At 66.1% G+C, this 23,999-nt stretch overlaps 4 protein-coding genes across 14 annotated transcripts; 3 read left to right on the forward strand and 1 right to left on the reverse strand.

The window, feature by feature from the left end:
• Positions 1 to 220: 220 nt before the first annotated feature.
• OPRL1 (opioid related nociceptin receptor 1) lies at positions 221 to 18,062 on the reverse strand. Of its 4 annotated transcripts, none has more exons than XM_041732179.1 (6): positions 17,953 to 18,062; positions 6,852 to 6,944; positions 5,692 to 5,997; positions 4,976 to 5,243; positions 840 to 1,195; positions 221 to 744 (listed from the first exon to the last, which is right to left on the reverse strand). In XM_041732179.1, the coding sequence occupies exons 4-6, from the start codon at positions 5,206 to 5,208 to the stop codon at positions 221 to 223; spliced, it is 1,113 nt and encodes a 370-aa protein (XP_041588113.1). In that variant the 5' UTR covers positions 5,209 to 5,243; positions 5,692 to 5,997; positions 6,852 to 6,944; positions 17,953 to 18,062. The 4 variants fall into 4 exon arrangements, with proteins under 4 accessions (XP_041588113.1, XP_041588114.1, XP_041588115.1 ...); XM_041732180.1 differs by having other exon boundaries at positions 17,997 to 18,040; XM_041732181.1 differs by lacking the exon at positions 17,953 to 18,062 and adding an exon at positions 12,229 to 12,273.
• On the forward strand, positions 10,811 to 13,385 carry LKAAEAR1 (LKAAEAR motif containing 1). 3 transcript variants are annotated; one of them, XM_041732185.1, is made up of 5 exons: positions 10,811 to 10,890; positions 11,362 to 11,457; positions 11,716 to 12,004; positions 12,235 to 12,357; positions 12,437 to 13,385. In XM_041732185.1, exons 3-5 carry the CDS (start codon positions 11,723 to 11,725, stop codon positions 12,494 to 12,496), a joined length of 465 nt encoding a protein of 154 aa, XP_041588119.1. In that variant the 5' UTR covers positions 10,811 to 10,890; positions 11,362 to 11,457; positions 11,716 to 11,722; the 3' UTR covers positions 12,497 to 13,385. The 3 variants fall into 3 exon arrangements, with proteins under 3 accessions (XP_041588119.1, XP_041588117.1, XP_041588118.1); XM_041732183.1 differs by having other exon boundaries at positions 12,235 to 13,385; XM_041732184.1 differs by having other exon boundaries at positions 11,723 to 12,004; positions 12,235 to 13,385.
• Positions 14,657 to 19,167, forward strand: LOC121478268 (collagen alpha-1(III) chain-like). Its single transcript, XM_041733210.1, has 3 exons — positions 14,657 to 14,840; positions 16,359 to 17,219; positions 17,948 to 19,167. The coding sequence occupies exons 1-3, from the start codon at positions 14,657 to 14,659 to the stop codon at positions 19,165 to 19,167; spliced, it is 2,265 nt and encodes a 754-aa protein (XP_041589144.1).
• On the forward strand, positions 18,342 to 23,597 carry RGS19 (regulator of G protein signaling 19). 6 transcript variants are annotated; one of them, XM_041733145.1, is made up of 6 exons: positions 18,342 to 18,466; positions 21,145 to 21,242; positions 21,416 to 21,537; positions 22,443 to 22,517; positions 22,598 to 22,832; positions 22,909 to 23,597. In XM_041733145.1, the coding sequence occupies exons 2-6, from the start codon at positions 21,213 to 21,215 to the stop codon at positions 23,098 to 23,100; spliced, it is 654 nt and encodes a 217-aa protein (XP_041589079.1). In that variant the 5' UTR covers positions 18,342 to 18,466; positions 21,145 to 21,212; the 3' UTR covers positions 23,101 to 23,597. The 6 variants fall into 6 exon arrangements, with proteins under 6 accessions (XP_041589079.1, XP_041589084.1, XP_041589080.1 ...); XM_041733146.1 differs by lacking the exon at positions 18,342 to 18,466 and adding an exon at positions 18,481 to 18,895; XM_041733147.1 differs by lacking the exon at positions 18,342 to 18,466 and adding an exon at positions 18,975 to 18,994.
• Positions 23,598 to 23,999: the final 402 nt, after the last annotated feature.

Raw genomic sequence — 23,999 nt, forward strand, 5'->3', positions numbered from 1 at the left:
TCCTGTGTCCCCTCTCTGCTCCGTACCAGGAGGGCAGCTTTAGTCCGACCTGTCCCATGATGTCACCAGGCCCCCTGGGGCCACAGTGAAGTCCACGAGCCTGCAATGCTCAGGACTCAGGTTGGGCGTCAGCCTAGAGAGCGGTGACCTGGGTGAGCTCCGTGTTGGGCGTTGACGGGCTCTGTGGGCTGACGGGCACCATGGGCAGGTCCACGCCTAGTCATGCAGGCCGCGGCACCGTCTCAGAGGTCTTGCAGGCGAGGGCCACATCCTTGGCAATGCTGCGCACGCGGTCAGACACCTGCATCTCCCGGCGCAGGGCAGGGGCGCAGCAGAACTTCCGGAAGCAGGCCTTGAAATTCTCGTCCAGGAAGGCGTAGAGGATGGGGTTGAGGCAGCTGTTGACGTAGCCGAGGGCGGTGCAGAAGCGCAGGACGGCCACTGCAGTCTCGCTGCCCGGCTGCACGCCCAGCCCCTGGACCAGCACAAAGACCTGGACGGGCGTCCAGCAGCCCACGAACACGGCCACCACCACCAGCACCAGCCGCGTGATGCGCCGCAGATTCCGGTCCTTCTCCCGGGAGCCCGACAGCAGGCGGACGCCGCGCAACCGCCGGATCATGAGGCTGTAGCAGATGGAGATGATGAGCACGGGAATGATGAAGGAGAAGAGGAAGATGCAGATGGCGAACACGGGGCCCCAGTAGTCCTGGGGCGTGGGGATCTCCACCAGACACTCGATCTCTGCAGGGAGACAAGCAGGGCCGGGCGGGTGAACCGGGAGGGACCGTCTGGGGTCCAGGGGACAGCAGCACTGGGGAAGGGGGCCCCCCACTGACCTTCGTCCTCGACCTGTGCTGAGCCCATGATGGCCACCGGAACGCCGACGACAGACGCCAGGGCCCAGATGGCCACGTTGACAGCCTGGGCCTTGCTGGACGTCCGGACATCGAGAGCGCGGATGGGGTGGCAGATGGCTACGTAGCGGTCCACGCTCATGGCGGTCAGCGTGAAGGTGCTGGTGAACATGTTGTAGTAGTCGATGGCAATGACCGTCTTGCACAGGGCGTTCCCAAATGGCCAGAAGCCCAAGAGGACGTCTGTGCCCTGGAAGGGCAATGTCAGGAGCACCAAAGTGTCCGCCAGGGCCAGGTTAAAGATGTAGATGTTGGTAGCTGTCTTCATCTTGGTGTGTCTGCAGAGAGCACGGGGAGAGGGAAGGCTTCACCCGGTCCCCCTGGCTGGACCGGACCACCAGGGCCCTTCTTACTGCCACCATGAGGGGCACCCACTCTGAGACCCTGGCGAGATGGCGGGTTCCTGGGCCCAGCCCAAGGGCATGGAGCTGGGCGCAGCGGTACTTCCGGCACACACAAGGGTTCCAAACCCAAAGACCGGTCCACTCTGGAAAAGCTGGGTGTGAAGGGTAGTGGAGCATGCATCGGACTCCACACGGGAGCAAAGGGCCCGGAATCACAAGAAAAAGAACCTGCCCTCCTCCCTCCCTTTCAAGTCTTCCTGAAGACCCCTCACGGATTACAACGTTGGCCCTACAGACACCAGAGGCTTCTAAGGGCTCCGAAGTCTGTAAGAGCACATCCACGGCCCTCCCAGGCCATGTTGTGGTCTAGGGATAGACAGGAAGTGGCGACGGGGCTGGGAGGGGAGCTAATGAGGTCTGGCTGTATCGGAGGAACAGCTCTGGGCACGGGATGGCTGCTTAGTAAATATCTGTCGAATGAACTAAGAGTTGTGAGAGTGGTGATGGTGGCAGGGCAGGTGGTAATTATGGTGGCGGTGGCTGTGCTGATGGTGGTAACAATCAGGTGGCAGTGAAGGCGGTGGAGGTGGCGGTGGAGACAGCAGCAATGGTCGTGGTGATGACAGAGGCTGTCGGGGCGGGAGTGATAATGGAGGCGGTGGTGGTGTGGGCAGCGGCAACACCGGAGATGACAATGCTCCATGTCAGCTAAGCTGCCACAAAGGAATCTGGGGTCAGTTCTGCATCTTTGGAATATGCACAAACGGGCCTGAATTATGACCAAATAACAGCAAGGGTCCCCACAATGGCAGACACCTATGCCGAGCTCTTCGCACAGACTTTATCTCGTTTAAGATTTCAAAAATGCAAAAAAAAAAAAAAAAAAGGTTTAAAAACTGCGGGGATCCCTGGATGGCGCAGCGGTTTAGCGCCTGCATTCGGCCCAGGACGCGATCCTGGAGCCGCGGGATCAAGTCCCGCGTTGGGCTCCCAGCATGGAGCCTGCTTCTCCCTCTGCCTGTGTCTCTGCCTCTCTCTCTTTCTCTCTCTCTCTCTCTCTCTATGTCTACCATAAATAAATAAATAAATCTTAAAAAAAAAAAAAGATTTCAAAAATGCTGCTTGGATTCCCTGCTCTGAGCAGGAGGACACAGGCTCAGGTGACCTCAGTGGTCTTGAAGAGAGCAGGTAAAAAGGCAGAGGATCAAGCCAGCTAGAAGACCAGCCACAGACGGGAGGAAGGATTTGCCAGAGACGCATCTGCTGCAGGACTGTGCCCAGATATACAAGGAACTCCTAAAAGTCGCAGTGAGAAAACAGGGGCGCCGGGTGGCTCAGTGGGTTGAGAGTCTGACCCTTGGTTTCAGCTCAGATCCCGACCTCAGGGTCCTGGGGTGGAGCCCTACTCTGGGCTCTGCGCTCAGCAGGGAGTCTGCTTGGGATTCTCTCTGGGGGGGGAACGGGGGAGGGGCGGGGGGCAAAGACGTTAACAGACACGTCACCAGCTAAAGCAGTGAGATACTAGTACACACTCAGAGTGAGCAGAACCCGGAGCGCGGACGCCAGAGCCTGGGGAGGCGGGAAGCCGCGGGACCCCTCACTGTCGCCGGTGGGGCAGCAAAATGCGGCAGCCGCTTCGGGAGACGGTTTGGTGGCTTCGCACCGAGCTACACATAATCTTGCCATAAGATCCGGCAATAACCCAAAGGAGGTGGAAACTTGTATCTGCATAAAAACCTACACATGGATTTTTTAAGATTTTTTTTTTATTTATTCATTTGAGAGAGAGAGCGGGAGCGTAGGAGCAGCGGGCATGGGCAGAGACGGGGGAAGCCTGGCAACGCAGGGCCCGCAGGCTCCCAGGCCCCGGGAGCAGGACCTGGGCCGCGGGCAGATGCGTCACTGACGGAGCCCCCCAGGCGCCCCCACACCGATGTTTCTAGCAGCTGTAGTCATTACTGCCAGACCCTGGAAGCAACCGCCACGTGCTTCAGTAGCTGACGGATTAGCAAACTGGTAGATCCAGGAAATCGAACACTATTTAGTGATAAAAAGAAATGAGCTGGCGGGGGGCAGGGGGCGGGGGGGGGGCTGCTTCTCCCTCTGCCCCTCCACCCTCCTCTCCTGTGTGCTCTCTTGCTCTCTCTCTGAAATGAATGAATTTTTTAAAATCTTAAAAAAGAAAGAAAGAAAGGAGCCATGAAAAGCCACGGAGAAGTCCTGAGCACATATCACTAAGGGGAAGGAGCCAATCTGAGAAAGCTGCACACTTGTGATGCCGGGTGCATGACATTCTGGAGACAGGAGACGGGTCGGGGGTGCCGGAGGCTTGGGGCTCAGGAGGGATGAGCCCGCAGGGCACAGGGAGTCTGCGCAACCTCCGTCCTTTCCTCTCAGCTTTGCTTTGAACCTAAAACCCCTCTTTAAAAAATAAAATCTCAAAAAAAAAATAATAATAAATTCTAAAAATTTTTTAAAAATAAAATCTCTTAGAAAGAGCAGGGCGGGGGGCCTGGGGTCTCTGCCTCCTGAGGAGCCCACCCAGTGCGGGCCCAGCATGCGCAGCGCTGCCCCTCGTGCCCGTGGCCGCTCGGCCGTGCGTGTAAGGACCGCCATAGGCGACACAAGCGCCCCTGTCTGCTCTGATCAGGACGTGGCTCCAGGTGCTGACGCCCAGTGCAGAGGACAGAGGCGGAGAGGCAACGACAAGGAGAAGTGAACAGGGCCACCCAGGTGGAGGCGCGTCTCACACACGGCAGGCCTGTGCACCTCCAGACGCAAAGGGGCGTGCGAGCCCTGGCCCCTGGAGCTCAGCATTGGGCCCAGAGCAGCTCTCCCCCGCCCCTTGTGCAAGCATGTGCACCGGACACACCAACACACACCTTGCACACGTCCACGTCCACACGCTCATGGTGTGCACACTCGCGTGTACGTGCTCATGTGTGCATGTCCAGCCTGGGGTGCACCTGCATGCATGTATGTGTGTGCACATGCGTGTACACCATGTGCCACACTAGCTCCTGTGTGCACACACTCTCGTACATCCGTGTGTGGGCACCAACAGTTCTGTGCCCACCTATGCATGTGCATTCACACGTGTGTGTGCATGCTGTACATACATGTACACACGAACACACACACACATGCACGTCCTCACACTGTCCCCCTGTGGTGTCCCCCTACCTGCAGCCGGGCCACCGCTCCTGATCCCACGGGCTTCCCCACTCTGAGCACCAGCAGATGCTGAGTCAGCCCCGACTCCAGCCAGGACGGAGCCCTGGGGCCCCAGGGAAGGGGCTTCGGGCACCTGGCCACGCGGTCCCTGCAACAGGCCGCCAGAGCCGCCTCCCGGGTCGCTGTGCCAGCCGTGAGCCCCTCCCAGGGTGGCCCGCAGCTCAGATCAGGGAGTCAGGGTGACCTTCCATCTGGGACACGGCTGCACCCCACTCCCGGCCGGACTGGGGTGGGCAGAGCTGATCCCCTCCCCCAGTCAGGTGCCCCAGCCGTGAAGACTCGAGCATGCAGGGCCTCCGTGTGGACCCGGACGCTGCCCCTGCCCCTGCCCCTGCCCTTGCCTGACAGGATGACCAAAAATTGAATGGGAATCGTGAAAAATCTCTAGCTGCCAAGCCCACCTAAGACAGCCCCAGCCTGTGTCCCCTCTGCAGCAGGTGGCACTCACCAGGAGGGGACCTCGGCAGGTCCCCAGCCTACCTGAGGATGACATACATGACGAGGCAGTTCCCCAGCAGTCCCCCGATGCAGACGGCCAGGTAGAGCCCCACAATGGTGACCTTGAGCCCAAGGGGCAGAAAGGCACCGTGGCTGGCGTTGAGCAGCAGGGTGGGAGGCAGCAGGCTGTGGTTGGGGCTCAGGAGAGACAGGTTGCCCTGCAGGTGGCTGCCGTAGAGGACCTCCCAGAACGGGGCAGGGAAGAGGGACTCCATGCCACCACCTCCCTGTGTGCAAGGCCACTAGGTACCTGGGAGAGAATAGGACACATGACCGCAGCACCCGGCCCTCACCCAGCCCGGAGGCGGCCCCGCAGGCACGCGGCGCCCCCAGACAGCCCCAGACACACGCACATGTACACACCGTGGGGACAGCAGACACGCACAGATTGGGGACAGAGAGAGGCAGGCGTGTGGACAAGGGCACGGTCTGGTCTGGCCTGCAGACTCCCACGTGGGATGTGCGGATGTAGTTACACGCGGAGACACGCGCCCACCCACGGGGACCGTGGACACACCGCCATCCCTGTGCACACGCCGCACACACAGGCGCAGACCTGCCCTCACGCACACAGGGGCACAGAAGGGACAGAGACGCCGAGAAACACCTGGGACGCAGGGTGCAGGCGAGCCGCCCCCTTCCTCTTCCTCCACCCCCCACCCCGCCGGTCCACACCCACGCCACAGCCCAGGCCTTACCTGCAACGGGTGGGAGCCGAGCAGCCTCAGCACTGGCAGCGCCGCAGGGATCCGGGCTGGCGATTTGGGGCCGGAGGGGCTGCTGGGGAGCCCGGAGCCAAGCCGGAGGGGGAGCCGGGGGAGCCAGGGGAGCGCAGGGGGAGCGCAGCCCAGGGAGCAGCTGCTCCTTCTGGAGCCGCGAGCAGACGAGCAGACGCCGCAGCCCCGTGGTCGGTGGGGGGCGGGGGCGGAGACTGCGCCGGAGCAGGAGGGGCCACGGCCGAGGGGGGTGTCGCCGCCAGGCCACAGCACCCGGCGCACACGGAGCTGAAGGACAGGGACAGGCTCGGGCCCACGGACACAGGACACAGACGCACGCGGGACTGGGTCAGGGGACAGACACCCAAGGACACCGCCAAGACCCGGGCCAGAGACGCCACACACGCGGGCGGAGACTTGGGAGATGCACACAAGATGCAGAGACCGGGACCTCGGGTGGACGCAGACCCGCCTGGCTTGGCACTCCACTCCCCGGGGAGCCCGTGGGCGGGGGACATAGGGACAGCCAGCCCCAGGGCTCAGAGCCTGAGCCGAGCAGGTGCCTACACTGTGCTGTGCTCCTGGGCACCTCTGTGTGCTCCACCTGCCCACTGTGAGCGTGAGCGTGAGCCTGAGCGCTCCCTCCCCACCACCCTGTCACCTTCTGGGACAGGAGCACCCAGCCTCAGCACTGTGTGGCCACCCGTCAAAGGGGCAGAGACAGGGCTGGAACCCAGATCTGTGCACCCCTTTGAGACACACGGAGGGCGTCCCTGCCACACCTGGGCCCCAGAGCAACGTCTGAGCATCATTCCCTCACAGCCTGGGCCACCCTCCCTGGCACCCAAGCAGCCCAACAGCTCCCACGGAGCTGCCTCCTTCCCAGCACTGGGAGGGTGCTTCCCAGGCCATGAGGGTGACCCCTGAGCCGAGTCACCAGCCTCGAAGCCTTGGGGTCATTCTTCCTGCACAGGCTCTACCCCTATAGCCCAGACCCTGCTGGGAGCATCCATCTCCAAGGATGGGGACCTGGTTGCTAGGCGACGAGCAGCAGCGTTGCTAGGATACCTGGCAAATCAGGAGAGGACGGAGCAAGCAGGCGCCCTAGGACTCAGCATCCCAGGCCGTCCCCCAGGACTTACCTCTGCATCTTCACCGCAGCCGACTCAGGGACACGTGTGCAGACACGGGGCACGTCCAGAGAAACACTCACGCGGACACACAGGCTCATATGCCTGCAAACACACACGAAGATGCCCCCCAGACACACAAATTAACACACAAGCACAGGCTCGTGCTCAGACACGCACAGACGCACACAGGTGAGCTCACACCATGTGCATTCAAGTCCCGCGCGTGGCGGGAGAGAACAAGGCCTGAAGACACCCAGGAGGCACACGTGTGCACCGCACTCTCCAGGTGACGCTGGAAGCGTGACCCCGCTGACCTCAGGAGCCGGGGGAGGCTCAGCCTCCTGTAGCCTCCCTCCCCCTGCCGCGCCCTTGGGGTCTGAGCAGCCCACCCCAGGCCCTGCCTCCCCCCAGGCGCCCACGCCCTCCTCCCTGCAATCTAGCCTCAGGCACAGACGAGGGAAAGGGGAGCCGGGAAAGGGGAGCCGTGAGGCTGGTCCGGAAAGACGTCAGCGGAGTGCACCCAGGGGACCTGGCACGCAGGATAGCCAGAGGCAGATATCTGGCCATTCGTAGGAACAGTCTTAGCCAAGGACAGACTTGGTCACCCAACTAGTGGGTGGCCAGGCTGGGATGCTGACTGCCCACCCTGGGGGACAGTGGCCCAGCCCTGGACCCTACGGGGCTCCCACGAGGGAGCCAGTGGCACAGAGGAAATGGCCCGGGGCCTCTGGTCCCCCCAGCAGCCAGGGTAAGACCCAGGGCTCATGTGTCACTCGTAGGACAGCAGGGGACACGTCCTGCCAGGGGCCCGGGGCCAAAGCAGGACACCCTCAAACACACATCACATGCAGGCAGCACAGAACACAGGTGACGTGGGACCGTGGGGCCAGGTGCACACAGGTGGTTCTATGAAAGCTCGCGGCCAGCCCGTGGGCAGCCGCAGAGCCTGAGGGTCCCCGTCCAAGCTGGGAGCGGGTGGGGACAGCGCCGGCCACCCAGGCACCTTGGAAACAAGGAGGGGTCCCGCTACTGTTGGGAACAGATCATGTGTTGCCGTCCAGCGGGCCCTCAGCCTGAGACCCCTCGGCGGCACGCCCCTCGGGGCCGATCGCCAGCCAAGGCGGAGGTAAAGGACGTCCCCAAAGGAATCGCGGCAGGCCAGCAGCCTCGGGGCCCGGGGGGCTCTGTCCGGTACGCCACCCATGGATTTCAGCGCAGGTCACGATCTCGGGGTGGTGAGGTCGAGCCCCACGTCGAGCTGCGTGTGAGTGTGGAGCCTACTGGCGCCTCCTCTCTCCTTCTGCCCCCCCCCCATGGGCGCACGCTCTCTCGTCGCCCCCCACCTCTCCCTCTAAAAAGAAGCAGACGCACAGGACCTGGGCGGCGGCTGATGGCCCGTGTGCCCTCGGCAAAGCGTCCACAGCAAGGCAGCCGAGCCCGCGGACGGAGGGCACCCTGCTGCTCCCAGGACTCGCCCGTGGGCTGTGAGGGGAAGGAAGTTTCCCACATCACGGAGCACCCAGGACAGCCCGAGCTCGCAGCTCACGGGAACGACGGCACAGAACGTGTGTCCACAAACTGTGCTTACCGCTGCCCGGCTGCTCCCGGGAGTCACAGGCGCTCGCGGCAGGCCGTGGGGCCCTGAGGTTCACACCACAAAGTGGGTCGGATGCACCTCACCCTTGCCCTTGAGTCGGAGCCCAGACACCTCAGGCAGGCACCCTGGCCACTCCCCTGCATCTGCACCTGCCTCGCCCCCTGCCCGGCGGGCACGGCCCAGAGGACAGCCGCTCCAGCAGGTGAGTTCCCAGCCGTGCGTGCTGTTAACAAGGGGCAGGGGATCCCTGGGTGGCACAGCAGTTTGGCGCCTGCCTTTGGCCCAGGGCGCGATCCTGGAGACCCGGGATCGAATCCCACGTCGGGCTCCCGGTGCATGGAGCCTGCTTCTCCCTCTGCCTGTCTCTGCCTCTCTCTCTCTCTGTGTGTGTGACTATCATAAATAAAGAAAAATTTAAAATATATATATATATATAAAAAAAACAAGAGGCAGGATGTCAACAATTCTGAGTTTCAGCCCAATAATACTTGGTGTGATTTTGACTTTATCATCGTTATATACGGTGACCGGAGAATTGAGTCACATGGGGATTTTCAATATTACGTTAAATTTCGTAGTCATTTGATACAGCTTTCGATTCTATTTCGGGGTTTTATTTTCAGGCTTTGGCGCCAATCAACATTCTTTTAGAACTCAGCATTTCCATGAGCCCTCGAGAACCCCATGCATCCTGGACACAGAAGCAGATGGAAGACACCTGCCGCGTGGTACCCCCCAGGGGCTGGGCCCAGACGCACGGGGATGACAATGACGTCCCCCCTGCCCCCCAGGAACCGCCTGGTGTGGGGAGAAGATAGAAGAAGGTATTTCTAGGAACATGAACTGTATGAGCAGCAATCTGAGGATCGGGGAGGAGGAGAATCCTACAAAAACAGAGGGAAAGTTACAAGCCTGTTCTCACATGAGAGCATGCCCCCACTCCCCCCATAAAACCCACTCCACTGCCAGGGGCCAGCAGGAAATTTCCCTTCCCTGCTGTCCCAGACCTAGGAAGCTGAGAGGAGAGCCCAGATACCTGTCTCCCAGAACACACCAGGGTGGGAGCACAGAGTTGAGCCAGAAGCAGCCCCTGCCTGGGCCGTACCTATCCAGGAGGCCTACCTGGAGAAGGTGGCCTGCTAGGTCAGCCTCCCTAAGCCCTCACTGCTTCTGGATCCCAGAGATCTTTGTCCTCAACAAGCCCCAAGTTTGGCGCTGAATCCCAAGGCCCAGGCCACACCCCAAAGGCCCATGCTGGGCAGGAAGGGGCAAAGGCTGGGGGCTGGAAGGATGGACAGTCGTTCTATGGAGCTTGGGGCTGGTGAGGCCCTGGGATACAGGGATATGACGTCATAGTTGACCTTTTCACCAGGAAACCAGAGCAAACTTCCGAAAACAACGTGAGCAATCAACAACCTCCTGCACAAATCCCAGAACTTCAGCTGATGCCCCCACCAAAGCCGGGACAGTTGCCCCCTCAGGGGCACAGGCCCCAAACTCCCAAGAAGGCCCCACTGCCCTCGGCACACATCCATGAGTGAAGGGGACAGTTGCCTCGGCACCGTGGGGGTCACCGCATGTTGGCAAATTATGGACTCAACGCACTAATGTAAACGAGAGCGAGCATGTGAATTCATGGATTCTAGAACAAACTGACCAGTGCATGACTGAGTTACAGAATAAACTGAGAAGTAGATTGGTTATAAAGTATCATGAAATGAACAAATACACAAACAGATCACAGAAATCGAGGTGCCAGGACTCAGGAACCCAGAAATATGGGGTTTGGCAAAACCTGGCTCGGGGACCTTGTGGGACCCAGACTTGCACTGGAAGAGCTGAGGGGTCCTGAGCGCTGCCCCAGTTTCCATTTCCTCGGAACAACACCTGCTGGGGGAGCACTTTTGGGTCACGTAATGGGGGGGGCCCTCTGCCCCAAAAACCAGCCCCGAAGACCTCTCCAGCCCGGAAGCTGGGCCCACAGACCCCAGAAGAGCATGTTTGGGGCTCCCCAGGAAGGAAAGAAAGGGCCCCGGGCTGCGAGAGCCGGCGGTCATCTCCTCCAGCCTGGAAGGGGCGGGGACAGCTCGGGCATTTCGCCCCGGGCCGCGGGCGCGCTCCGAGCTCCTGGGCGCTGGCCCCGCCCCCCGGACGCTGGCCCCGCCCCCCGGACGCTGGCCCCGCCCTCCCGGACAATGACCCGCCCCTCTCGGACACTGGCTCCGCCCAACCCGGACGCTGACCCCGCCCTCCAGGACGCTGGCCCCGCCCACCCAGACACTGGCCCCGTCCTCCTGGCCGCTGGCTCCGCCCACGCTGCGCCCCCAGGGACGGCCCCGCCCCGCCGGGAGGGAGGGGCAGGACTCCTGGTTGCCAGGCAACCGCGTCAACAAGCCCCAGCGAGTCTGGGCTGCGTGCGGGGCTGGGACCCTAGAAAAGGGAGCGCACGGGGTACGCGGAAGGGGCAGGGGCCTGGCTGAGCTGGGCCGGGGCGGGGGGGATGGCGCCTCGGGGCGGCTCTGGGCCCGAGGCGCTGTGGGCTGAGCCAGGACCCGCGGGCATCTCCCCCGCCGCTGCGGGCCCGGCGGGGCTCTGCGCTCCGCTCCTCGGCGGAGGCCAGCAGGGGCCAGGCCGGGAGGTCCCGCCGGCCGCCCCCTCTGCTGCAGCCTCCCCGCACACACCGGGCCCGCCCCGCCCACGGCCCAGCCGCTCGGTCTCCAGCCCCGAACCCTGAGGCAGGCGGGCCTAGGCCAGGGCTGCGCAGAAGCACAGGAGAGGAGAGGAGGGCAGCCCTGACGTTGCGGGGGGTCAGCGAGGGGCGACCGCAGACACGGGGCTGGGCACACGCAGGGTCCCGGGACAGTGGGGAGGGAGTCCCAAGCCACACCCGGGTCAGTGTAACACGGTCCCCACCCTGGGTAGGGCCAGAGGTCAGCTCCCGGCTCTCGGCGTCGTCGGCCCGTGGGCAGAAAAGGAATTCCCTGAAACCACTGGATCAGAGGCTCCTGGCGACCGCAGGTAACTAGGACACGCGCCAGGGCCCGGGGTGCGGGGTGCGGGGTGCGGAGGTCGCGGTCTCCGCGGTGAGGCCGACGGGCCCCGCCAGCCCGGGTTTGCTGAAGACTCAGCCTGCGCCCCCCGCCCCCGCCCCCAAGCCCGTGCCTCGCTCCTCCAGTAAAGAAATAAATCTGGGAGAAGAGGAAAGGAAAGGCGCGGAGGCTGCGGGCGCCGGGCGGGGGGGCCGCGGGTGCCCAGGGGGACCCATCTTCCCGGCAGGGCCCAGATGCCGGCGCCAGCGGCCAAGGGGGCGGGACGCGGGGGCCCGCGGGGGCCCAGAGAAGGGACGTCCTCGGAGGAGCGCGCCAGGCGGGCGCCCCAGGCGAAGCCCCCCGGGCCGGGCGCGGCCCCATCGCCGGAGGGGCGGGCGGCCATGCCCCACCCGCGCGCCTGGGGGCGGCCCCTCGAGGGGCCCGCGGTGCGCCAGGACCTGCTGCTCGGCGTCCTCAAGGCGGCCGAGGCGCGAGGCCGGATCCGCGCCCTGCGGCTGCGCTACATCCGCCTGCGGGTGAGGCCGGCGGCGGGAGGGGTGGGGGGGCGGCAGGGGGGCGGCGGGAGGGTTAGGGGGTGGGGGACGGGGAGGGCGGCAGCGGGGCGGCGGGAGGGTCAGAGAGGGCAGGGGCGGCGGGGACCGGGCCGGGCCGGAGGAAAGGACAGGACGGGGAGGGTGGGGGCGCGGGCCGGGCTGCAGGGGGGGGGCGGGCGCAGAGACAGCCGGCCCCCACCCTGCACCTGCAGGCCGAGGCCATCTCGCTCCTCATCCAGCAGCAGGAGTCCGCGCGCGCCGCCATCCGGCTGGAGCTGCTCCTGCCGCCGCAGCTGAAGCCCACGCGGATCCCCGACCCCCTGGACCGCCAGGAGGTGCGCGCAGGCCCGGGCGGGGCGGAGAGGGGGGTCCCCGCCTCCGCCCGTCATCTGGCGCCGCCCGTCCCACCCGCAGAGGAGGCGCGTGGAGACCATCCTGGAGGAGAAAGCCGAGGGCAGCATCTTCCCACGCTGACCGCGCCCCCACGGGGCCGGCGCCCCCACGCTCCCGCATAAAGAGCCCTTGTCCAAGCCCCCTCGGCGTTGTGCTGTTGTGCTGCCTCGCTCCAGGTTCCCAGGAGGGAAGGGGAGAGGATGGATCTGCTGCCTCCCCACATCCACATCCCATGTCAGAGTGGGGGACGATGGACAAGGTGTCAGACTCACGGAGGACGCCCCCACCTGCTGCCCTGGGGCCTATGAGAGCCCCCAGGAGGGAGAGTCTCGCTGGGCAACCGTCACAACCCCAGCAGTTAGGGCGACCTCAGGGTGAGAGTGGGGCCCAAGTGGGACCCCAGATTGTCGGTCATTTCATCAGGGGTCCCAGAGAAGGGTGACAGACTGGGCAGGACGAGTGACCGCACAGCCTCTGTGGACAGCTGTGCCCGCGAGGCCCTCCAAGGACAGCAACTGGGGCAGAAAGGGAGACCCCGTCAGGAAGGCGCCGATGTCTCCAGACAGAAAAGCACCTTTTCATCCCGAGTGACCCCGTCAGCTCTGCTCGATCCCCCCACACACGTGCACACACACGAGGGAAGCAGCCTGGTCCCACTCTGACCAGTCCACGTCCTGCAGACCCTCTGAACCCAAGGCTCTCCCAACCTTCTGGACAGATCTTCCCGTGGGTACTTACTCTTCCCTCTGACACGAGCGCTTTGCAGAGCCTAGAACCGGCCACGTCTCCCTTCTCTTCCCTCCTAGTCCCTAGGCAGCGGCAGAGGTGGGGGCAGCAGGGGCGCTATAGGGATGCAGACAAGCCCCCACCCCTGCCGGGGAGGCCTGTGAGTGGCCCTCCGTCAGCCCTTCTCCCTGTGTACCCCGCAACCTCCTGTGCCATCACTGTCCTTGGCCTGGATGCAAGCCCAGAACCGTGTGTGGAGCTGGTGTCCGTGGCAGCTCTGGGAGGGAGGGGGGGGCAGTGGGGGGGACGCAGAGCTGGGGAAGGAGGAACAGAGGGAGAACAGGTGGCCTGGGCTGAGGACAGGCAGGCGGGGAAGGAGACGCTTCCTGCCGTCCAGGAGTGGAGGCCAGGACGACAGGCAGCCCTGGCCCCCCGGGACGCAGCACTGTGTCCTGGGGACGTGCTGACCACCTCGTTCATCTGTTTGGTAAACGCACAGCTTGTTTCATCACTTCTCTGAGTCTCCATTTCTCTCTCTTTAAAATAGAGACCTCAGGGTCTCACCTGGGCTGTGAGCGAGCGGAGAGGGCCCCATACGGGTGTGGTCACTCCGCATCAGGCAAGAACACAAAGCCCCGCGGAGGAGCCCAGCAAGAGCGTGGCCTCACAGGCAGCTGAGCAGGGGGCACTGAGCTGGCACGAGGGAAGGCGCCCAGCTCTGCAAAGAAGGCCAGGGAAGGTGGCTGAGGACATTTCTGTGGGGCCCAGGGGAGGCCTCTGCTCCGGGAGACGGAGGGAGCAAGTAGATTCCCGGGGCTGGACTCACACTCACGTCCTGGACAGAGGGTCCTGGGTTCAAGTCCCGGACCATCACCTGCTGCATGGCTTTGACCAAGATTCTGCCGAGCCCGTCTGGATTCCTCCTGTGGACTGGGGGTACGCTCTGTGCAGGGACAGACTCCCCAGAGAAGCTGCAGGAGATCCAGAAGGGCTGGGGCGAGGGGAGCGGAGTGCAGGGGAGTGGCCGGTGACCGTACAGTGTCGGGAGGGTGGAGGGAGTGCACAATGAACGGCACGAGGGGGAGAGGTGTGCCGACCTCCCCCCACCGTCCGTCGCCCCCCACGTTTCTCAGGAGGTGGGTGGAGACACCACGCCAGTCACTGTGGGATCAGACTGGCTGTGTGACAGATGCTGGCCTGTCTCTGAGGACCTGCCTCCCCCGACGGTGACCGAGGCTAAGTAAGAAGCAGCCACTTCCGGCTGGACAGGCTTCCAGCCTCTCCCTGGGCCGGGCCAGCCTGTCCACTCGGCTGCCAGATAGCTCTGCGGGCATGCCGGCCAGGGTCCCTGGGCACACACATGAGGGGGCTCCCCGGCCCCCAGAGGCCTGTCACCTCCGTGACGGCATCCAACGCTCCCTTCGGGCTTGGCCTACAATCTCCCGGTGCCCCTGCCCCACAGCGCCGCCAGCACCATCCTCCCGCTCTGATCATGCATCCTAGCACCCCGGCACCATGGCACCCCAGCATCCCGGCACCCCACACCCCAGCATCCTAACTCCTGGACATCCCAGCACCCCAGCATCCCGGCACCCCAGCACCCGGCATACCGGAATTCTGGCATCCGGCATCCCAGCACCCCAGCATCCCGGCACCCTGGCATCCCAGCACCCCGGCATCATAGCACCCCGGCATCCCAGCAACCCAGCATCTCAGCATCCCAGAATCCCGGCATCTGGCATCCCAGCACCCCAGCATCCCAGCACCCCAGCACCCCAGCATCCCAGAAACCTGGCATCTGGCATCCCAGCACCCCAGCATCCCAGAAACCTGGCATCTGGCATCCCGGCACCCCAGCATCCCAGCACCCCAGCACCATGACACCCCAGCATCCCGGCACCCCACACCCCAGCATCCTAACACCTGGGCATCCCAGCACCCCAGCACCCGGCATACCGGAATTCTGGCATCCGGCATCCCAGCACCCCAGCATCCTGGCATCCAACCACCCTGGCACCCCAGCATCCCAGCACCCCAGCACCCGGGCATCCCAGCACCCCGGCATCCCAGCACCCCGGCATCCCAGCACCCCAGCATCCCAGCATCCCGGAATCCCGGCATTCAGCATCCCAGCACCCCAGCACCCCAGCATCCCACCACCCTGGCACCCCAGCATCCCAGAATCCCAGCACCCCAGCACCCCAGCACCCCGGCATCTCAGCAGTCCAGCATCTCAGCACCCCAGGATCCCTGCACGCCAGCATCCCGGCACCCCGGCATCCCAGCACCCCAGCATCCCACCACCCCAGCATTCCAGCATCCTGAAATCCTGGCACCCCAGCACCCCAGCATCCCACCTCCCTGTAACCCCAGCATCCCACCACCCCAGCATCCCAGCATCCTGAAATCCCGGCACCACAGCACCCCAGCATCCCACCACCCTGTAACCCCAGCATACCAGCACCCCGGCATCCCAGCATCCCAGCACCCCAGCATCCTGGCATCCTGGCATCCTGGCACCCTGGCATCCTGGCACCCCAGCACCCCAGCACCCCAGCATCCCACCACCCTGGCACCACAGCATCCCAGAAACCTGGCATCTGGCATCCTGGCACCCCAGCATCCTAGCATCTGGGCACCCCAGCATCCCAGCAAACCAGCACCCGGAGATCCCAGCACCCCTGCATCCTGGCACCCCAGCATCCCAGAATCCCAGCACCCCTGCATCCCGGCACCCCAGCACCCCAGCATCCCACCACCCTGGCACCCCAGCATCCCAGCATCACAGCACCCTAGCACCCCAGCATCCCAGCACCCTGGCATCCCAGCACCCCAGCACCCCAGCACCCCAGCATCCCGGCATCATAGCACCCCGGCATCCCGGCATCCTGGCAACCCAGCATCTCAGCATCCCAGAATCCCGGCATCTGGCATCCCAGCACCCCAGCATCCCAGCACCCCAGCATCCCACCACCCTGGCACCCCAGCATCCCAGAAACCTGGCATCTGGCATCACAGCACCCCAGCACCCCAGCATCCCACCACCCTGGCACCCCAGCATACCAGAATCCCAGCACCCCGGCACCCCAGCACCCCGGCATCTCAACAGTCCAGCATCCCAGCACCCCAGCTTCCCAGCATCCCGGAATCCCGGCATCCGGCATCCCAGCACCCCAGCACCCCAGCATCCCACCACCCTGGCACCCCAACATCCCAGAATCCCAGCACCCTGGCACCCCTGCACCCCGGCATCTCAGCAGTCCAGCATCCCAGCACCCCGGCATCCCAGCACCCCAGCATCCCACCACCCCAGCATCCCAGCATCCTGAAATCCCGGCACCCCAGCACCCCAGCATCCCACCACCCTGTAACCCCAGCATCCCAGCACCCCAGCATCCCAGCACCCCAGCATCCTGGCACCCTGGCATCCCGGCACCCCGGCATCTGGCGCCCCAGGATCCCACCACCCTAGAACTCCAGCTCCCCGGCATCCCAGCACCCCAGAATCCCAGCATCCTGGCACCCCAGCATCCCGGCATCCGGGCACCCTGGCACCGCAGCATTCCGGCATCCCGGTGCCCTGGCACCCCAGCATCCTGGCACACCAGCACCCCAACATCCCAACACACCAGCACCGCAGCATCTCAGCACCCTAGCACCCTGACATCCCAGCATCCCGGCACCCCAGCACCCCAACATCCCAGCACCCCAGCACCACATCATCCCAGCACCCCGGCACCCCAGCACCCCGGCATCTCAGCAGTCCAGCATCTCAGCACCCCAGCATCCCGGCACGCCAGCATCCCAGCATCCCGGCACCCCGGCATCCCAACACCCCAGCATCCCAGCATCCTGAAATCCCGGCACCACAGCACCCCAGCATCCCACCACCCTGTAACCCCAGCATACCAGCACCCCAGCATCCCAGCACCCCAGCACCCCAGCATCCCACCACCCTGGCACCACAGCATCCCAGAAACCTGGCATCCGGCATCCCGGCACCCCAGCATCCTAGCATCCGGGCACCCCAGCATCCCAGCAAACCAGCACCCGGAGATCCCAGCACCCCTGCATCCCGGCACCCCAGCATCCTAGCATCCCGGAATCCCAGCACCCCTGCATCCCAGCACCCCAGCATCCCACCACCCTGGCACCCCAGCATCCCAGCACCCTGGCATCCCAGCACCCCAGCATCCCAGCATCCTGGCAACCCAGCATCTCAGCATCCCAGAATCCCGGCATCTGGCATCCCAGCACCCCAGCATCCCAGCATCCCAGCACCCCAGCATCCCACCACCCTGGCACCCCAGCATCCCAGAAACCTGGCATCTGGCATCACAGCACCCCAGCATCCCACCACTCTGGCACCCCAGCATACCAGAATCCCAGCACCCTGGCACCCCAGCACCCCAGCATCTCAGCAGTCCAGCATCCCAGCACCCCAGCATCCCAGCATCCCGGAATCCTGGCATCTGGCATCCCAGCATCCCAGCACCCCAGCATCCCGGCACCCTGGCATCCAGCGCCCCAGGATCCCACCACCCTAGCACTCCAGCACCCCGGCATCCCAGCACCCCAGAATCCCAGCATCCTGGCACCCCAGCATCCTGGCATCCGGGCACCCTGGCACACCAGCACCCCGACATCCCAGCATCCTGGCACACCAGCACCGCAGCATCCCAGCACCCTGGCATCCCAGCACCGCATCACCCTGGCATCCAGGCACCCCAGCATCCCAGCACCCTGGCATCCCGGGACCCCAGCATCCCAGCACCCCCGCATCCCAGCACCCCGGCACCCCCCCAGCGCACCTCCAGCCCAGGCTCCCGCGGTCCGTGCGCGCAGCCGGGCCCACCTCTGGGGCACCCATCACCGCCGAGCGAGGCGCGTGGGAGGTCGGCCCTCCGCGTGGGGGTCCCGGAGCGCTGTGCTTAGTGACTGGGTCCGCGGCGGGGCCTGGGCGCGGGGGCGGGGGCGGCCGGGCCCCTCGACACGGGCCGGGGCGCGCCGACCACCGGGGCCGGGGGAGGGCCGAGGGCCCCTGGGGCGCGGGGCGGCGGGAGGGCGGGCGCGGGCCCCCGCGGGAGCGCCCGGGGCTGCAGGTGCGGGGACCCGCCTCCTCGGGAGGCCGCGGCGCCCCGGGCGGGGGCGGGGCGGGGGTGCGGGGCGGGGCGGGCCGGACGCCTCCCCGCGCGAGGAAGTCCCGGCCCCGCGCTTTGGGGAAGTGCGGCCCGCGCCTGCGCACTGCGGCCCGCGCCCCCTCCCCGGCCGGCGGCGGGACCTCTGCGCGGGGCTGCGGCGGCGGCGGGGCCGGGAGCGCGGCCGGTGAGTGCGCGCGGGGGGGGACGGCGGCCGCGGGGGCTGGAGCCCGGACCGCGCCGCGGGGACCGCGGGCCCACGTGGACCCGGGCGGCGGCGGGAGCGGAGCCGGTGCCCCGCGCGGGGGGAGGGGGCGCCGCCGCGGGTTCCCCTTTCTGCAGCTCGGAGCCGGGGAAGTGATTGCTCAAGGGGGGGCCGGAAGAGCCCCGGTTTCCGCGCCTCCCGCCCCCGGCCCGGCGGGGAGGGCCCGGCGGGACGCCCTGCGCGCCCCCGCCCCGCGCCTGGCAGCCGCTCGCTCCGGGCTGACCGGGCTCCCGCCGCCTCCAGACCCGCGAGGGCCTCGCGCCCGCGGACCCGGGTCGCTGCAGCGCCCTTCGGCAGCGGGTGGGGCCCCGCGGAACCGGCCCTCCCGCCCGCGCCTCGCCCCGGGCGACGGTGAGTGGGGCGCGCGGCCAGGCCCCGGGGGCGTCGGGCCCGGAGTGGGAGCCGCGCCCCCCGGCAGACCCCGCGGCGGGGAGCGGAGGAGGGAGACAGGTCGGCGGCCCCGCGGCCTGGGGGCGGGCGAGGGCGAGGGCGAGGGTCCCCCGGGCCACGGAGGTCGGGCCCAGGCCGGGGCTGCCCCACCCATCACTGGGGCGGGGGCGGGGGCGGCGAGGGGAGGCGGGCGCCAGAAGCAGGGGAAGCGCCCCTGTCAACCCTCCGCCTAAAGGTTATGGCATTTTTTTCTGGGATTGTCACATTTTCTTATTCTTTTTTTGGACTGGGCGGGCTCAGGGACGTTCTTTTTCCTTCTGTGGAGCAGAGTAGCAGCAGCTCCCAAGGGAGCCTCGGTCCCCAGAGGCCAGGCTCACTGCCCGTCCAGCCTCCCCCATCCCAGACTTGGGGGCCAGAGCCCAAGGGCTGGGAAAGGGGACCGAGTCCCTTTCCAGCTGCCAGGCGGAGGGGCAGGAGCCCTGTGCACACCCCGTGTGACCTCAGGAGACAGCGGGTGAACAGGAGACCCCACCAGCCCGGGGCGGTGTAGGCATCCACTCCAGGACCCCCGGCACGTGGGCGCCCTGAGACCGGGCCCCTGCTCCAGTTCAGAGCAGAGCCCTGGGGTGCCAGGGAGTGGAGTGGGATGGGGCCCTGCCCCCACTCGCAGCGGGTAGGGGTGTGGAGGAGGAAGAGCAGTTCTCTGCCTGGCTACCAGACCTGGGGGTTGCCACACCCCTTCCCTTCCCTACAAGCTTGACCCCTGAAGGAAAGGCAGGCTGGGACCCAGTTTGAGGGTCCCCCCTCCACAATTTCAGGGGAAGCAGGCAGCTGGCCAGGGCCCTCAGCCCAGGGGACCCCACACTCTGCCCTAGATCTGGGTCAGGGCAGGGCCTCTGCGTGCCCAGGCCCCGGAGGCAAGGGTGCCCTGAGCGTGCCTGAGTCAGGCCCTGCACCTCTGAGCACGGCTCCCGGCGCCCCTGGCATCCCCGCCGCTCCCTCCCTCCCACCTGTGAGACCCCAGCAGCCAGCAGGCCACGTGGGCCAGGCGGGGGTTGAAAGGCCACAGGCCCAGGGGTGATGTGATAATTACACGAGAAAACGAAGTGAAAGCAAGTCCTGAGCCTGCTGGCCACCAGGACGGGGGTGGGGGCAGGCATGGGGGGTCACAAAGGCCGTGCGGGGGAGCAGCCGGGCCCTGGGGTCCTCACCCCGGCCAGGGCAGGCAGAGGCAGGTGCCATGGTGGGAAAGCATTCAGACTGCCCCCGGGGCACTGATCGGCCACCCCGGTGTGGACTCTGGGATCCGCATGGACTCTGGGATCCGTGGTTGGCCTCGGGGACGGGGGGGGGGGGGGGGGGGGGGGGGGGGGGGGGGGTTGCTCGGGCTCCTCACCCCCGCTGGGGGCTTCAGGGCCCAGTGCCCCCTGCACGCTTGCACCTTGAAACGTGGGCACAGGCATTGTAAACAATGCTGACCCGCACCCCCTCTGGGGATCCCGCACCTTGACCCTGGGAGCTGGACACCCCGACCCATTGCTGCCCTCCTCCCCGTTCCCCTCCCTGACTGGCACCCCAGGCTGTGCTGGCTTCCACCGCCTGGTGGGGCTGGGGGAAGGGAGGCTGGGAGGCCCTGGGTGTGGTAAGGTGCCCGCTGGGGCTTGGGGTGCCAGGGGCAGCGTCTGGGCCTCAGGACCCCTGCATCCCCACGAGGCGCCTGGCCCTCCTCACCGTGCCCTGCTGCGTTCCCCACATCCCCAGACCCTCAAGTCCTGCCCCACACGCAGGCTGCAGGCTGGGCAGCTGCGAACAGGCTGGAACCCTACGGGGCCGAGGGCAGATCTGGGCACCTGGGGGGGCAAGCCCTCCCCACCTCGCCCACTCCCTACAGAAAACCCAGAATGGAGGGAGCATTAGGCTGATAGCCCCAGACTCTTGGGGCCCCCCAGCCCCCTTGGGAGGGGCCAGGAGCCGGAAACCAAGAAAGAGGAACCCAGACTTCCGGCTTCCCAGGGACCGAGCAAACGGGGGTGTCCCAGAACCTCCTGTGGAGATCTTGTCTGGCCCCGCCTCACCGCCCCTGCCCTTGCTCGCTGTCCCGGTGCAGGTGGGGGCAGGGGAGCAGGCCCCTCGGGCTCTTGGGCGGAGGGAGAGGCAAGTAGAGACTGTCGTCTCAGGTTCTCAGCGGGAACCCCCACCTCTCTTCTCAGACCCCCAGGCTGTGGTGAGGGTCCCGGAGCCAGCACCACGGAGCCCGGGCGACCTCCTCCACCCACCCATGCCCACCCCGCATGAGGCTGAGAAGCAGGTGCACCACCTCCACCCCTGCCTCTGCCCCCTTGTGGGAACCGGGGCGGGGGGACGAGGAGTTGGGGGACCCTCGACTGCCTGGGAGGCCGGAAGGGTGACACCAGGGGAGTCGGGGGGAGGTGTGCAGGCCCCAGGTCTGGGCTGGAGCTGAGGAGGCCCCTGTGTCGCCAGCACGCAGGGCCAGAGGAGGCAGGCCGGCCCCCCTCGATGTCCAGTCATGACGCGGCCCCCCCGGCTGCCCCCAGCCGCAACCCCTGCTGCTTGTGCTGGTGTTGCTGTTGCAGCTGCTCCTGGTATGTGGGGACGGGGAAGGGGTGAACACACCTGGTACGTGGGGAGCGGGGAGGGGAGGGGGTACACACCTGGGGCCCAGCGTCCTGCCCACAGATCCTCCGGTGCCTTCCCAGGGGCCACCCGAGGGCAGGACGCCTCTGCCGCCCACGGCTTTCACGCAGGGGCTGCCGGGCCTGCTGACTGTGGCCACTGCCCCGACGCCGTGTGGGCCTTCGTGGCGGCGGCTCCCGCAAGGGTGTGTCGTGCGCACACCTGGCCAGGCCACCACGTGTGTGCTCAGCCGGAGCTGGCCCCGGGGGCCTACGGAGCAAGGAGCCCTTGGGGGACACCGAGCAGGGCCCCGGCCTGGGGGCGAGGGGGAGAGCGTCCCGAGCAGCTCCCTAGGGTGGGCCCCGCGGTCACCAGCTCTGTGGCCCGTGGAGGGCTGTCGGGGGCGTGCACGTGCCACAGAGGCCTGGCCCGACTCGGGCGCTGTGGGGACCTGGAGGGAGACCCGCTGAGCCGTGAGCACCCAGGCCTGAGCGGGGCCGGGGCCGTGAATCGGGCCTCGCAGAGGACTCGGCTGTGGGGTCCAGCGGGTGGGGTAGGAGAGGAACCGAGGCCTGTGTGGAGCTAGGGTTGAGAGGTCGTGACCCCGGGGAGAGACGGGCGCAGGCAGGGCCCAGCAGGGGCTTTCCTGCGGCAGGAGCAGCGCCTCTGGGTGTGGGGGGGGCGGCCAGGGAGACAGAGGAAGGGGTGAAGCCCCGGGGCTGGAGTGCAGCCTGGGTCCCGGGGGTGGGGGTGGGGGCTGCCCGGCTGCGGCCCAGCCCGCGCCCTCACGCCCCGCGTCTGGGCCCGTGCGCGCACACGCGTGGGCCAAGGCCGGGTGCGCCGGGCAGGCCGTGCCACCTTCCGTCTGCGCCAGGAACGAGGAGCGGCGGCGCGCGTGGCGGGCCTCCCGGGACAACAAGCTGCAGCCCCTGCCCAGCTGTGAGGCGTGGTAGGTGCGGCCGGCGCGGCCCGGGCGGGGCGGGGGCGCGGGCGGGGCGCGGGCCTGACTCCCCGTGGGACTGCCCACAGCGCCACGCCAAGCCCCGAGGAGGTGCGGAGCTGGGCGCAGTCGTTCGACAAGCTGATGCACAGCCCGGCGGGCCGCGGCGTGTTCCGGGAGTTCCTGCGCACGGAGTACAGCGAGGAGAACATGCTCTTCTGGCTGGCGTGCGAGGAGCTCAAGGCCGAGGCCAACCAGCACGTGGTGGACGAGAAGGCCAGGCTCATCTACGAGGACTACGTGTCCATCCTGTCCCCCAAGGAGGTGCACCGCCTTGGGGACCGAGGGCGGGGGGAGGGCGGGACACCCCGGGCCCCTGACCCCGCGTCCTGCCCCACAGGTGAGCCTGGACTCCCGGGTGCGGGAAGGCATCAACAAGAAGATGCAGGAGCCGTCCGCGCACACCTTCGACGACGCGCAGCTGCAGATCTACACGCTCATGCACCGGGACTCCTACCCCCGTTTCCTCAGCTCCCCCACCTACCGCGCCCTGCTGCTCCGGGGGAGCTCCCAGTCCTCCCACGAGGCCTAGGCCGCCCGGCACAGCAGCACCGACACGGACCCCGGCGGGGGGCAAAGACTCGGTGACCCGCACCAGTGTGTGTGTCAGCAGGCGTCCGGCACGCCCGCGGGCGCAGCACCCCTGGGGGCGGCCCCGGACGGGAGCCCCCGAGGTCCCGCCGAGGGGCAGGTGTGAGGGCCTCCAGGACGCTGGCTGGCCGAGGGCTCCTGCCGGGGCTCCTGTGCAGGGAGAACGGCCCCCCAGGGGGCAGCGGTCACGGATCCAGAAGCCTCCCCAGGCAGCCAGACCTTGACAGACGCCTTAGATGGGAAGCAGAGCCTCCGTACAGTCGAGCTGTGACGCAAGGACACCCTCCAACTCACGCTGTCTGCACCCAGATCAGACCCAGAACCTCAGAACTAGGCTCAAGGCAACAGGAGCCAGTTTCTTTTTTATATTTTCATTAATTTTAAACCTGGAAACATGTCCTTACTGTATTTTATCAAAAAAAGAAAAAGATGTTTTCATATTTATCTCCATTCCTTCTTCATCCAAAATAGGATCTTATTATTGAAGATATTTTTAAAGCAAATGTCTCTCCTTTCTTTCCACATTTGGGGGGAGACTCAAGAAAGAACAACTGTCCCAGATCCAGGAGCAGCCCCAGAAGGGGCTTGGCCCCCGTGACGACGCACAGGGGCGTCCTCCTGGCCTCCTCGAGGCTCGTGCTTGCCACCCATTACCTGAATTTCCGGGAGGTGAAGCAACTCAAAGCTGCAGCGAGTGTGGGGCCCACCCCATCCAGTCCACCGTCAGGCACAGAGTCAGGGTGGGGACAGGTCGCCATGGATGGCTGGGGCCCCTGATCTACAGGGCCTGGGGAGGTCGTGAGCCCTGGGGTCCCGTGTGCCGAAGGCCACCTCCCCAAC

Source organism: Vulpes lagopus, chromosome 18, assembly GCF_018345385.1.
Source record: "Vulpes lagopus strain Blue_001 chromosome 18, ASM1834538v1, whole genome shotgun sequence".
Lineage (NCBI taxonomy): Eukaryota > Metazoa > Chordata > Mammalia > Carnivora > Canidae > Vulpes > Vulpes lagopus.

Excerpts from the sequence above, each read along its gene's own strand:
- OPRL1 (XM_041732179.1), bottom strand. The coding sequence starts at position 5,208 with ATGGAGTCCCTCTTCCCTGCCCCGTTCTGGGAGGTCCTCTACGGCAGC. Across the intron at positions 1,196-4,975 it reads GTCATGTATGTCATCCTCAG|ACACACCAAGATGAAGACAG; the intron begins GTAGGCTGGGGA and ends TGCTCTCTGCAG. Across the intron at positions 745-839 it reads AGCACAGGTCGAGGACGAAG|AGATCGAGTGTCTGGTGGAG; the intron begins GTCAGTGGGGGG and ends GTCTCCCTGCAG.
- RGS19 (XM_041733145.1), top strand. The coding sequence starts at position 21,213 with ATGCCCACCCCGCATGAGGCTGAGAAGCAG. Across the intron at positions 21,243-21,415 it reads CGCATGAGGCTGAGAAGCAG|CACGCAGGGCCAGAGGAGGC; the intron begins GTGCACCACCTC and ends CTGTGTCGCCAG. Across the intron at positions 22,833-22,908 it reads CCATCCTGTCCCCCAAGGAG|GTGAGCCTGGACTCCCGGGT; the intron begins GTGCACCGCCTT and ends CCTGCCCCACAG.
- LKAAEAR1 (XM_041732183.1), top strand. The coding sequence starts at position 11,723 with ATGCCGGCGCCAGCGGCCAAGGGGGCGGGACGCGGGGGCCCGCGGGGG. Across the intron at positions 12,005-12,234 it reads TGCGCTACATCCGCCTGCGG|GCCGAGGCCATCTCGCTCCT; the intron begins GTGAGGCCGGCG and ends CTGCACCTGCAG.
- LOC121478268 (XM_041733210.1), top strand. The coding sequence starts at position 14,657 with ATGGCACCCCAGCATCCCGGCACCCCACACCCCAGCATCCTAACTCCT. Across the intron at positions 14,841-16,358 it reads CATAGCACCCCGGCATCCCA|AATCCCAGCACCCTGGCACC; the intron begins GCAACCCAGCAT and ends CCAACATCCCAG. Across the intron at positions 17,220-17,947 it reads CCCAGCACCCCTGCATCCCG|CGCACCTCCAGCCCAGGCTC; the intron begins GCACCCCAGCAT and ends GCACCCCCCCAG.